The 14,220-nt window shown below is 45.6% G+C and overlaps 1 protein-coding gene across 1 annotated transcript in view; it reads right to left on the bottom strand.

Annotated features, from left to right (window-relative positions):
* The window catches only part of tpcn2 (two pore segment channel 2), a 51,092-nt gene that overhangs the window by 34,107 nt on the left and 2,765 nt on the right, over positions 1-14,220 (bottom strand). Inside the window, exons 3-5 of the mRNA XM_033038702.1 lie at positions 7,092-7,168; positions 3,504-3,681; positions 1,009-1,125 (exon numbers count right to left, since the gene is read on the bottom strand). Coding sequence (XP_032894593.1) covers positions 1,009-1,125; positions 3,504-3,681; positions 7,092-7,168 — 372 coding nt within the window. The remainder of the gene's footprint in view (positions 1-1,008; positions 1,126-3,503; positions 3,682-7,091; positions 7,169-14,220) is intronic.

Here is a 14,220-nt window from a genome sequence, read left to right as displayed (position 1 = left end):
GAGGAATGTGGAGGAGTCACTGTGGTGGATGTTTATGTTAAAATTTATTTTGTGTGTTCCATTGCTTTTGTTTGTATGACCGACTTGGCAAATGAAATTCCTCGTATGTTGCAAACCATACTTGGCTCATAAAGTTTTCAAGAAGGAACTGCACCACTCAGTCCGCATTAACCAACGTGATCTCCCTGTGTCTCAGCACTTCAACTCCCCCTCCCATTCCGAATCCGACCTTTCGGTCCTGGGCCTCCTCCATGGCCAGAGTGAGCACCACGGGAAATTGGAGGAGCAATTTCCCCCCCCCCCACTCCCCCACCTTGCATCAGTCTGAAGAAGGGTTTTGGCCTGAAACGTTGCCCATTTCCTTCGCTCCATAGATGCAGCCTCACCTGCCGAGTTTCTCCAGCACTTTTGTCTACCTTGACTAATAAAGTATTATTGTGATTGATTGGGAACTTTGGATTGTGGGAGGAAACTGGAGCACCCGGGCAAAACCCAAGCAGTCACGGGGAGAACGTACAAACTCCGTGCAGCCAGCACCCGTAGTCAGGATCGAACCCGGGTCTCTGGCGCTGTCACGCAGCAACTCTACTGCTGTGCATTCTTGCTGCCCTGAGTTCAGTCACAGTATTTAATGATCAGTGATGTGAAGAACAAAATGGAACTCAAATATTACAGCATGTTATGAGCCTATTGCGATACATAAGAGGGTTCTCTGGATGCTTTCAAGAGAGAGTTAGATAGAGCTCTTAAAGATAGCGGAGTCAGGGGATATGGGGAGAAGGCAGGAACGGGGTACTGATTGAGGATGATCAGCCATGATCACATTGAATGGCGGTACTGGCTCGAAGGGCCGAATGGCCTACTCCTGCACCTATTGTCTAAAGTTGAGAATAGTTTGAGGTTATAGGATCATCATTTACAGCGCTGGGATCAACCAACACCAGCCTTCACTGCAGCTCACCTTGTTAACCCGACTGTGTCCAATCTACTTGTAAAGTCGCATCTTACCTCCTCACAAAACAGGCCCATGGACACCATCCAATCAATCGTGGAGACAGCCAGCACAAGAGTGTAGGCAATCAGCCATTTTGTCTTCCGAAATTCTTCCCATCCAATTAGATAACTCTGCATTAAAACAGAAATGCGTTCAAAACAAAATCCCAAAGTCAAGACGCGCTTTAACAGAGGAGAAACATTCACGAGGAAAGAGCCTTACCAGAGAGGAAGGCAGTCCAGAGAGCAGAACAATAAGTGAAGGTACACAAAAATGCTGGAGAAACTCAGCGGGTGCAGCAGCATCTATGGAGCGAAGGAAATAGGCAACGTTTCGGGCCGAAACCCTGAAGGAAATAGGCAACGTTTCGGGCCGAAACCCGGAAGGGTTTCGGGCCGAAACGTTGCCTATTTCCTTCGCTCCATAGATGCTGCTGCACCCGCTGAGTTTCTCCAGCATTTTTGTGTACCTTCCATTTTCCAGCATCTGCAGTTCCTTCTTAAAGAACAATAAGTGAGTTCGGTATTCCGAAAAAACGCAAGGAATCATGGGATTGGTCAAAGGTCACTCGCGATAAACACTCTCGGCAACCGTGCCGCCGCACGCACACAGACCTGCGCCTCTTCCGCAGCCAGGATCGAACCCGGGTCTCCAGCGCCGCCGAACCGCCACTGGACCATCCCCGTCCCCTCCCGAATGCCCCCACCCCCCACGGATCGGGGCAGCAGGAGACAACAGGAGTCAGACGGGAGCGGTGCCCCAGGCCCATAGCCAGCGCGGAGAAGAAGCGCTAACTCCAGCCCAACTCTGCCTGTCCCGCCGGGTTATGTAAGTAAGCAGTAAGTTTATTGGCCAAGTATTCACATACAAGGAATCTGCCTTGGTGCTCCGCCCACAAGTAACAACATGACATACAGTGACAGTTGCGAATGACTCCGAAAACCTAAACATCCAAACCTTAACCTACAGCCCTGGACTGACCCAGGCTTACAGCCAGCGCGATGGCCGAGAGCCTTTATCGCGCGTGACCTATGACCTAGGCATGCGCAGTGGGAATACCGAACCCGCTTATTGAAAACACCTTTGCAACAGCAAGACAAGCACAGTTAGGTCAGCGAGTCTAAGCTTATTTGATTTTGTCTGGAATAACATGGAACTACAAATGCGGTGGGAAGGAGCTGCAGATGCTGGTTTTTGCCAAAGATAGACACAAAATGCTGGAGTAACTCAATGGGTCGGGCAGCATCTCTGTTGCAAAATGCTGGAGTAACTCTGTCGTTTCGGGCAGACTGATGGTGGCGGTGGGATGGCGTAGACTGCTACATTATCGGAGCAGTTGTGAATGAACCTGCAATCATCGCCGTTTCTGAACTGACAAGTTCATAGTTCATGTGATAGTAGCAGAATTGGGCCATTCAGCCCTTCAAGTCTACTCTGCCATTCAATCGTAGCTGATCTTTCTCCCCCTCTCAATCCCATTCTCCTGACTTCTCCCCATAACCCCTGACTCCACTATCTTTAAGAGCTCTATCTAACTCTCTCTTGAAAGCATCCAGAGAATTGGCCTCCACTGCCTTCCGAGGCAGAGAATTCCACAGATTCACAACCCTCTGTGTGAAAAGGTTTTTCCTCATCTCCGTTCAAAATGGCCCACCCCTTATTCTTAAACTGTGGCCCCTGGTTCTGGACTCCCCCAACATCGGGAACATGTTTCCTGCCTCTAGCGTTTAAAATAAAAATGTAAAAAGAATTGCAGAGTAAGATAAATACTGCAACCATGCTCTTTTCCTCAGGTTGAATATTCCCAAAGCATACTTCAGAATTTAATAAACTTGGACAAAGATTATTAAGTGGCTAATGTATTTTTAGTTATTGAACTTTTTTCTGTATGTTTTATTAAGTTATCTATTGGGACAAACTGTAATGCTGCTGCAAGTACCATTGAGGGGATCTATCGCAGTCGCTGGTTCAAAAAGGCTCCACACCATCCTGCCCACTCACTCATCTTCCCGCTGCCTTCAGGTAGAAGGTACAGGAGCCTGAAATCTGCAACATCCAGGTTCAGGAATAGCTGCTTCCCCACAGCCATCAGGCTATTAAACTCAACTCAAACAAAACTCTGATCATTGCACTTTATCTGTTTATTTATGTATATGTGTGTGTGTGTGTGTGTGTGTGTGTGCGTGTGCGTGTGCGTGTGCGTGCGTGTGTGTATATACACACACACACACGCATACGCGCGCACACACACGCACACGCACACACACACGCACACGCACACGCGCGCACACACACGCACATGCGCACACAGGCACACAGAACCTGTTCTGGATCTGTTCTGTATTTATTTATGCCTACTATATTCTATTGTGCTGAAGCAAAGCAAGAATTTCATTGTCCTATCTGGGACACATGACAATAAACTCTCTTTAATCTTGAAGTTGTTCATTGCCCCATCTCAGTGCTTATGACAATTAATCCCGCTTGCCTGTTGGAGTCAACACCTTACCTTTATTATTACATCGACCATAAATAAGAGAAGGCACAAAGCTTCAATCCCTTCCATTAGTCCACAGGAAGGCTCCCAAATTACATGGCGGTATCGGAGATCAGAGGTAAGACTCAAAGACGAAGGCTTCTCAAAAAAGGCCAAGATCAAAATCACAAAGATAATGGTGCTCAGAAACCTGGAAGAGAAGAGAAGAAAAATGGAAACACGAGGAACTGCAGATGGTGGAACCTGGAGCAAAATACAAAGTGCTGGAGGAACTGAGCGGGTCAGGCAACACCTACGGAGGAGGATGGACAGGCAAGGTTTCAGGTCAGGACCCTTCGTCAGATTGATGGTCGTGGCTAACCCCTCGAGGTCGAGCATGATGGTCTGTGTTCTGTTGTGTTTATGGACTCTCAGGTGGCTTACGAGTCCAATCCTGGCATTGAAAGTTCTTCGGCATTTAGGACAGGGAATTCCAGATTGATGGCAGTGGTGGGCAGAAAGCTGGACAAGAAGGGTGGGATAGGATGTAGCCCGGCAAGTGATAGGTGGATAGAGATGAGATGGGTTTCATTTGATGAGGGGGGAATAAGTGGCAAAGAATAGTGATGAAAGGGAGACAAAAAGGTGTCAGATAAGGAGAAGAGTGAAATTGTTCCCGATGTTGGTGAAGTCCAGAACAAGGGGTCACAGTTTAAGGATAAGGGGGAATTTTGTAGTTTAAGGACTAACATTGTTCCCGATGTTGGTGAAGTCCAGAACAAGGGGTCACAGTTTAAGGATAAGTATATTTTAGGACCGAGATGAGAAAAAAAAAATTCACGCAGAGTGGTGAATCTGTGGAATTCTCTGCCACAGAAAGTAGTTGAGGCCAGTTCATTGGCTATATTTAAGAAGGAGTTAGATGTGGCCCTTGTGGCTAAAGGGACCAGGGAGTATGGAGAGAAGGCAGGTACAGGATACTGAGTTGGATGATCAGCCATGATCATATTGAATGGCGGTGCAGGCTGGAAGGGCCGAATGGCCTACTCCTGCACCTATTTTCTATGTTTCTATGTAAAGCCAGAGGGGAGGGATGCAAGTGGATGAAGTTAGTCAGAAAAAAACAAAGTAGGAAATCAGTCTCCGGCCATTTTACTCAAGATCTTCGTCAAAATATTCCTTAATGCGGTCAATAATCACTCTTAAAACAAAATATATAACAGTAGCTAATCCCAACAATCGTGTCAATATCCAGACAAGAAAACATGTTCAAATACGGCAGCAAAGTGGCGCCGCTGGTAGAACTTCTGCCTCATAATGGCAGAGACCCGGGTTCGATCCTGACCATGGGTGCTCTCTGTGTGGAGTTTGCATGTTCTGTGTCCATTTCCTCCGGGTGCTCTGGTTTCCTCCCACATCAGAAAGACGTACGGGTTTGTAAGGTAATTGTCTCCCGTTCATTGTAGGGAGAGGATGTGAAAGTGAGAAAACCAAGGACTAGTGCGAACGAGTTATCGATGGTCGTTTTTTTTTTAGTTTCGAGATCCAGCGCAGAAACAGGCCCTTTAGCCTACCGAGTCCGCGTTGACCAGTACTCACCACATATTAACACTATCCTACACACACACCAAGGACTTTTTTTTTTACATTTACCAAGCCAATTTACCTACATACCTGTACGTCTTTGGAGTGTGGGAGGAAACCGAAGATCTCGGAGAAAACCCACGCGGTCACGGGGAGAACGTACAAACGACGTACAGACAGCGCCCACACCCAGATCTCCGGTGCTGCAAGGCAGTAACTCCACCGCCCTGGTAGGCATGGACTCGGTGGGCCGAAGGGCCAGTTTCCACGCTGCATTTTTCAATTCAACACTTCAGTTTAATGCGCTGAATGAAAAATTCAAGCTCAACCTCTGCTCAGTCATAACTTCCAACAAACAGCAGCCACAGAACAGATAACAGCAGTCTCCCATGGTGCAGAATTAAAAATGCAGACACAAGCTCGAGCTGCTTATAGCCAAAACAAACGCAGGGCATTCTGTAATTATTTCACCCACATCCAACGACATATCATCCCCGAGCCTGCAACATCAAGCATATTATCCCAATCTGCAGAAAACATTCAATAGCAGAATATTTACCCAATTCAAACCATGTGAGCCAAGCTCCATCAAGGAACCGAATGATCAGTCTCTTTCCAGCAGCTACCAGGCAACTGAACCATCCTATCACCAACTAGAGAGTGGTCTTAAGCTACCATGTCTCATTGAAGACCCTCGGACTATCTTTAATTGGACTTTACAATAGACAATAGGTGCAGGGGTAGGCCATTCGGCCCTTCGAGCCAGCACCGCCATTCAATGTGATCATGGCTTGATTGTAATCATGTACATTCTTTTTACTGACTGGATAGCACGCAACTAAAGCTTGTCACTGTCTGTCAGTACATGTGACAATAATAAACCAAGTTAAATCAGGTTCCGTGGGACAAATATTAATTTAGTTTCGAGACACAGCATGGAAACAGGCCCTACATCCCACCGAGAACACACCGACCATCGATCACACTAGTTCCACGTTATCCCGCTTTCGCATCCACTTCCTATCCGGCAGGAAAAACTTAGAGGCCAATTAATCGACAAACTCGCACGCATTTCAGTTGTGGAAGGAAACCGGAAGAAATCCAAGCGGTCACAGGGAGAACGTGCAAACTCCACACAGATAGCACCCGAGGTCAGGATCAAACCTGGGTCTCTGGTGCTGTGAGCCTGCAGCTCAACCAGCGTAAACAACAAAACAGCCAATTTAATTTTTTTATTTTTACAAAGAATTGTGAAGAGAGCTGAAGGAGCCTTATGTTTTCTAAATGGGGAGAGAATCCAGAATCGGAGGTGCAAGGGGACTTGGGAGTGCTGGTGTAGAATTCCCAAAAAGTTAATCTGCAAGTTGAATCAGTCGTAAAGAAAGCAAACTCAATGCTAGCATTTATTTCAAGAGGGCTTGAATACAAAAACAGGGATGTAATGCTGGGGCTCTATAAGGTGCTGGTCAGGCCGCATTTGGAATATTGTGAGTAATTTTGGGCACTGTATCAGAGGAAGGATGTGCTGGCTCTGCAGAGGGTCCAGAGGAGGTTTACAAGAATGATCCCAGGAATGAGTGGGTTAACCCATGATGAGCGTTTGTCGGCTCTGGGCCTGTACTCGCTGGAGTTTAGAAGAATGAGGGGGACCTCATTGAAACGTACAGAATAGTGAAAGGCTTGGATAGAGTGGATGAGGAGAGGATGTTTCCACTAGTGGGAGAATCTAGGATTAGAGGTCATAGCCTCAGAATTAAAGGACGTTCTTTTAGGAAGGAGATGAAGAAACATTTCTTCAGTCAGAGGATGGTGAATCTGTGGAATTCTTTGCCACAGAAGGCTGTGGATGCAAAGTCAGTAGATATGTTTAGGGCAGAGATAGATAGATTCTTGATTAGTATGGATGGCATAGGTTATGTATTGGAAGAAGGCAGGAGAATGGGGTTAGGTGGGAGAGATAGAATCAGCCATGATTGAAAGGCAGAATAGACCTGATGACCTTAATTCTATTCCTGCCACTTATAGTATAAGACTTACCGCTGACACGCCTTTGAATAGTACCATCGATAAAGCTTTAGGGATTGGGAATCCACGCGATGATTTATGGTGCGATACTGTAAAAAAAGTGAAAGACCAAAGTGGATATAGCATAAATTCAACAAATCATTGCAACCTTCAGATTAACATAAAGAAACAAATTCAAAATTAGGCTTCAAAAGAATCTATGGAAATTCTCCAACCAAGATCCCAAAATTAATATTCTTCCAAATAGCTCCAAAAGTAATGCTTGATATCCACAGAGATGATAACCATAAATCTTAGCAACACTTGTGGTGGATTAAAAATCATTGTTATACCGGAATTTAATCAAAGTAAATGTGCATTTGTTTTACTAAATCAAAAAATTTAGTGCAAAATGCAAAGTTCAAGAACATCTCTCTTTCTCTGCTCAGACCATAATATGTCAGGCAGTTCAGGGTTAACAAATTCGAACATAATACTCTAAACGTGGCCTCACCAATGCCTTGTACAAAAGCAACCTTAGCTCCCAACTTCTATATTCAATAGAATACTGGAGTAACTCAGCGGGACAGGCAGCATCTCTGTAGAGAACGAATGGGTGACATTTCGGGTCGAGGCGCTTCTTCAGACTGAAGATGGAGTCTGAAGAAGGGTCTCAACTTGAAACATCACACATTCCTTCTCTCCAGAGATGCTGCCCGTCCCGCTGAGTGACTCCAGCATTTTGTGTCTATCTTTGTTGTAAACCAGCATCTGCAGTTCCGTCATACACATTCTATATTCAATACTCTGACTGAAGAAGGCTAATGTGCCGAAAGCCTTTGTGATCACCCTGTGAACCCGATTCTCTACCCATTCTCGCTGCTGCCTCCTCTGACTTTGTTTGCCAGCTTCATCGATGGCAAAATAAATGAGCGCCTGATTGCATCTGAAATACAGGAAGGAACTGCAGACGGTGGTTTGCATCGAAGATAGACACAAGATGCTGGAGGACCTCGGCATGTCAGGCAGCATCTCTGGATAGAAGGAATGGATGATGTTTCAGGTCGAGACCCTTCTTCAGCCTGAAAGTCAGGGGAGAGGGAAACGAGAGATATGAAAGTGTAAGGTGTGAAAACTAAAGATCAAAGGAGACGAAGTTCAAGCAAAATGTAGAATAAACCATAGTTAGCTAGTTGGCCTTCATAACAAGAGGATTTCAGTATAGGTTCTTCTGCAGTTGTATAGGGCTCTGGTAAGACCACATCTGGAGTACGGCATACAGTTTTGGTCTCCTAATTTGAGGAAGGACATCCTTGTGATTGAGGCAGTGCAGCGTAGGTTCACAAGATTGCTCCCTGGGATGACGGGACTTCATATTGGTGAAAGATTGAAAAGACTAGGCTTGTATTCACTGGAGTTTAGAAGGATGAGGGGTTATCTTATAGAAACATATAAAATTATAAAAGGACTGGACAAGCTAGATGCAGGAAAAATGTTGGGCGAGTCCAGAACCAGAGAACACAGTCTTAGAATAAAGGAAAGGCCATTTAAGACTGAGGTGAGAAAAACATTTTCACCCAGAATTGTGAATTTGTGGAATTCCCTGCCACAGAGGGCAGTGGAGGTCAAATCACTGGATGGATTTAAGAGAGAGTTAGATAGAGCTCTAGGGGAATCAAGGGATATGGGGAGAAGGCAGGCACGGGTTATTGATTGGGGACGATCAGCCATGATCACAATGAATGGCGGTGCTGGCTCGTAGGGCCGAATGGCCTCCTCCTGCACCTATTTTCTATGTTTCTATCTACGTTTCTAGCTGGGGGGAAAGCGACAAGTTCATTTTATTGAGCGGAATATGCGAGAAGGAATGTAGCCAGTTGCAGGTAATCTTTGATCAAACCAAACAGTGTTTGTTTGCTTTCTGTGTTTCTTTTAAATCAAATACTTTAAATAACAGGCGGGTTTTTTTGTACTTCAAATTCCACTGATGTTAACCTCTGAGGAACCTGGTGTTAAGCAGCTCCCAGCAATACCACAATGATACGTTATTGTCACGTACCTAGGTACAGTGAAAGTCTTTATTTTTGCATACAATGCACCAAGTTCACAAAGAGTTGCCACGTTTCTGGCATAGACAGAGTTACGAAGGTCCTCATTCCAGGAGCAAATTCAGCAGATTATAACCTGACTTTGTGAATATTGATTTCTCTAATTTTCAAGTAACCCTTGCGTTCCATCTCACTCTCCACCCCTCTCCCACCCTCGCTATCCTGCTAGTTTTACTGTTCATATTCATCTTCCGCACAGCCAACAATGGACCATTGTGGGCTCAACCTTTCCCAAGACGTCGGTGCGGGCTCCGATTTGTTCCGAACCTTCGCGTACCTCTAATTTCCCTCTCCTCCGACTCTCTGTCCGAAGATGGGTGTCGACCCGAAAGGTCACCTATTGTTTTTCTCCAGAGATGCTGACTGACCCGCTGAGTTACGCTAGCATTTTGTGTAGGAAGGAACTGCAGGTGCTGGTTTAAATGTTAGACCGCTATAAAGAGCTTCAGCAACCCGTGTCTATCACATTCGAGTTATGGTGTTATGGAGGAATTATTTGAGGCAGGTACCATAATAGCATTTACATGGGTAGAAAGATTTAGAGGGCTATGGGCCAAACGCAGGCAGGTGGGACTAATGTAATTGACATCGTGGTTGGCATGGGCAAGTTGGGCCGAAGGGCCTGTTTCTGTGCTGTTTGACTGTGACTATAATACCATAGAATTATTCACAGAGCAAAGTTACTGCCTCAAGTTAATACTTTAATCAAAGTCCCAACCTACCATCTACCTCATTGGAGACCCTTGGACTATCTTTAATCAGACTTTATGATAGTCAAGAAATGGGCGGCGCGGTGGTGCAGCGGTAGAGTTGCTGCCTCACAGCGTCAGAGACCCGGGTTCGATCCTGACTACAGGCGCTGTCTGTACGGAGTTTGTACGTTCTCCCTGTGACCTGCGTGTGTTTTCTCCAGGAGCTCCGGTTTCCTCCCACACTCCAAAGACGTACAGGTTTGCAGGTTAATTAGCTTGGTATAATTGTAAAATTGTCCCCAGTGTGTGTAGAATAGCGCTGGTGTGCAGTGATGCTGGCCGGCGCGGACTCAGTGGGCCAAAGGGCCTGTTTCCGTGCAGTATCTCTAAACTAAGAACTAAAACAAAATTTAATGTCCCGTTTCCTTGCTACAGAAACAACTCCACATTTCCATTGGTTTCGATCAATATCCCTCCTGGGATCAATAAAGTTCTATCACCTCGTATCAAATCATTTGGGATATTGGAAAAATTCTAATATAAATAAATAACCTGAATTAAATAAATTAAATTAAATTTCTTTATTTATATAGCACATTTTTAGTCAACTTGCATTGACCCCAAAGTGCTTCACATAATTACATCCACACACACAGGCAAAGGTGGGTGAAGTGTCTTGCCCAAGGACACACACAGGCAAAGGTGGGTGAAGTGTCTTGCCCAAGGACACAACGACAGTATGCACTCTAAGCGGGATTCGAACCAGCTACCTTCCGGTTGCCAGCCGAACACTTAGCCCATTGTGCCATCTGTCGTCCCAAATAGAATGAGAAGGGCCTCGACCTGAAACGCCCCTATTCATATTCTCCAGAGATGCTGTCTGACCCGCTGAGTTGCTCAGACACAGCATTTTGTTGTATATATTTTGGGTCTGAGGAAGGGTTTCAGCTCGAAACGTTGCCTATTTCCTTCGCTCCATAGATGCTGCCTCACCCGCTGAGTTTCTCCAGCACTTTTGTCTACCTTCGATTTTCCAGCATCTGCAGTTCCTTCCTAAACATTTTGTTGTGTACCTTCGGTTTAAACTAGCATCTGCAGTTCCTTCCCCCACAATATCAACAAGTGCATTCCTTTTGTCTAGAGCTTGCATTACTTCCTGCATGCAACTCCACCGCTGCATGTCACGCAACTGTGCAGCTCAGTTCCCCCATGTTAAATATTTGCAGACGAGTCTCTCGCTACAGTTTTGCTGACTTGTCGTTTCCTTCCCGACAATCCATTTGATTAGATATCCCCCACTGGTCTGTTTACACAAGCATAAGTTCAGTCACAATCACTTTAGATAACGCTTTCCTTCTGAGACTGAATAATTTGCACAAAAAAACCTAAAATTTAACCGTTTCCTTCACCCTGCAAACTGGACAACAATTTAAATTAAAGTCAACGCAGCAACGGAATTATTTAGTCAAAGAGTCTCACAGCACGGAAACAGGCCATTCGGCCCAACTTGCCCATGATGACCAACGTGCCCATCTACACTAATCCCACCCGCCTGCATTTGGCCCATATCTCCCCCTAAGCCTGTCCTATCCATGTACATGTCTAAATGATTCTTTAAACATTGTGATGGTACCAGCCTCAACTTCCTCCTCCGGCAGCTCGTTCCACATATCTACCACCCTTTGTGTGAACATTTTCCCCTCAAGTTCCTATTAAATCTCCCCCCCGTCCCAACTTTAACCTATTCCTCTTATTTGCTACCACAACTAAAAATGTAATTATTAATATATTGAAGTTATAATCTTTATTTCCTCGCGTCCAAAACACAATTTCTGTCATATTTTGTTACTAAAATTAAATAAGATTGTTTTAATTTAGGTCTGAAGCCCACACAGATGGGTGGGTGGGGGGGTGGGGAGGGGAAACACATTTTTCAGATTTTCATACAAATATGAATGAGGAAAAGGGTTAACTCACTTGGCCTCTTGTTCCCATTAGTAATTACAATTTAAGATTACAGATGATTTTACATACCCTCAACTTGACCTTCCTATTGAAACAGGGATTTATTCTATCACTTGATTGCTAATCAATTTACTTCTGCCTTAAAAATATGCAAAGAATCTGCTCGCATCCCTTTTTACGCAAGAACAATCCACAGACTCACAACTGTCACCTCCTCCCCAGCTGATACGAGCTTACACTGCGCAACAATCTGCCTCTACCAGCGTACAGGGCTTGTAAAACATAGCTTGGTTTGGAGATACAGCGTGGAGACAGGCCCTTTGGTCGACTGAGTTCATGCTGACCAGAGATCACGCCATACGCTAACATGATCCTACACACACACACACACTATGGACAATTTACAATGTTACCAAAGCCAACTAACGTACAAACCTGGACATCTTTGGAGTGTGGGAGGAAACCAGAGCACCCGGAGAAAACCCACGTGGTCACGGGGAGAAGGTACAAACTCCCTCCGCACAGGCAGCACCCGTCGTCAGGATCGAACAAGAGTCTCTGTCGCTGCAAGGGAGCACCTCTACCGCTGCGCCACCGTTCCGCCCTTTCTACCGAGTGCAGGTCAACCAGCGATCACCCCGTACGCCGGCAGTTTACTACAAACTCAGGGCGTTTTACAATTACAGAAGGCCAATTAAGCTACAAACCTGTATGTCTTTGGGGTGTGGGAGGAAACCGGAGCACCTGGAGGAAACCCACGCAGTCACACGGAGAAAGTGCAAACTCTGCACAGACAGAACCCATAATCTGGATCGAACATGGGTCTCTGCCGCCGTAAGGCGCCACCGTGACGCGCATCTCTAAGTTGTTTTCAACACAACACCATCTCTCCTTGAATAGGGAGACCAATACTACACGCAATACTCTAAGCGTAGGTTGACAAGAGCCCAATATAACTCAGTGAGTCATGGCACATGCATATTACAAGTCTGCCTTCAATGGAATCCAGAACTTAGTCACATGCCTTGGTTCAGGTTGAAGAGAGATTTGACAGGGATATATAGATGGTGGAATCATGAGGGGAATAGATAGGATTTATGCACAGAATCTTTTACCCAGAGTTGGGGAATCAAGGACCCGAGGACATCAGTGAGAGGGGAAAGATTTAATACGAGCCTGAAGGGCAGCTTTTTCCACACAGAGGGGGGTGGGTACATGTTTAGTTTCGTGTCACGTGTACTGAGGTACAATGAAAAGCTTTTTCGTTGTGTGCTATCCAGTCAGCAGAAAGACTAAACCTGAAGCCGCCCACAATGTAAAGATACAAGATAAAGTCTGATTAAAGATATTCCGAGGGTCCTCAACAAGATGGATGGTACTGCAGGACCATTCTCTCCAGTTGGTGATGGAACGAGCTGCCAGAGGAGGTAGTTGAGACAGGTACTGTAACATTTAATAAGTCACTTGGACAGGTACGTAGTGAGAAAAGGTTTAGAGGGATAATGGGCCAAACGCAGTCAGGTGGGATGAGTGCAGATGGGACATCTTGGTGTGCAGGGACAAGTTGGGCCGAACAACCTGTTTCCACGCTGTATGACTGGGCAAGTAACAGTGAAAATACCAAAAAATTAATGTTCAATTTTAATGTAGACAAAAGTAAACAAGGGATTTTTCACGCAGTTATTATGATCTGGAATTGATAGTCTCCAAGGAGATGGGAAAACAGGTTAGACAAGGTTTTCAAAAAGATACTGGATATAGATTTAGGAAAATAATATGGAGTGAGGGATCCTCATACGGGACACACAGGATCGCTGGAGGCTAGCAGTGTTGAACGAGTTCCAATAATTCTCCGAAACCTCAAATAGTATTACTCGGAAATTCAAAATAACTGGTAGAGCCACTACCTCATAGCGTCAGAGATACATGTTCCATCCTGACCTCCAGTGCCGTCTGGGTGGAGTTTGCACGTTTTCCCTGTGGGTTTTCTCCGGGTGCTCTGGTTTCCTCCCACGTCCCGAAGACGTGCAGGTTTGTAGGTTAATTGTCTGCCTGGTAAACTGCTGAGAGTGTGTGGTGAATGCATGCAAGAGTGAGATCACATAGAACTAGTGTGAACAAGAGACCGATGGTCAGAAAAAGACACAAAATGCTGGAGTGACTCAGCGGGACATGGAGCATCTCTGGAGAGAAGGTATGGGTGATGTTTCGGGTCCCGACCCTTCGTCAGACTGAGAGCGTCTCAAGTCTGTGTTTACTGGTCTGAAGAAGGTTCTCAACCCAAAACGTCACCCATTCCTTCGCTCCAGAGATGCTGCCTGTCCCGCTGAGTCACTCCAGCAGTTTGTGCTATCTTCGGTATAAACCAGCGTCTGCAGTTATTCCCCACACAGATCA

Source organism: Amblyraja radiata, chromosome 20 (genome assembly GCF_010909765.2).
Source record: "Amblyraja radiata isolate CabotCenter1 chromosome 20, sAmbRad1.1.pri, whole genome shotgun sequence".
Lineage (NCBI taxonomy): Eukaryota > Metazoa > Chordata > Chondrichthyes > Rajiformes > Rajidae > Amblyraja > Amblyraja radiata.
The sequence above is the reverse complement of the archived record's forward strand: the minus strand, read 5'-3'. Positions and strand labels throughout refer to the sequence as shown.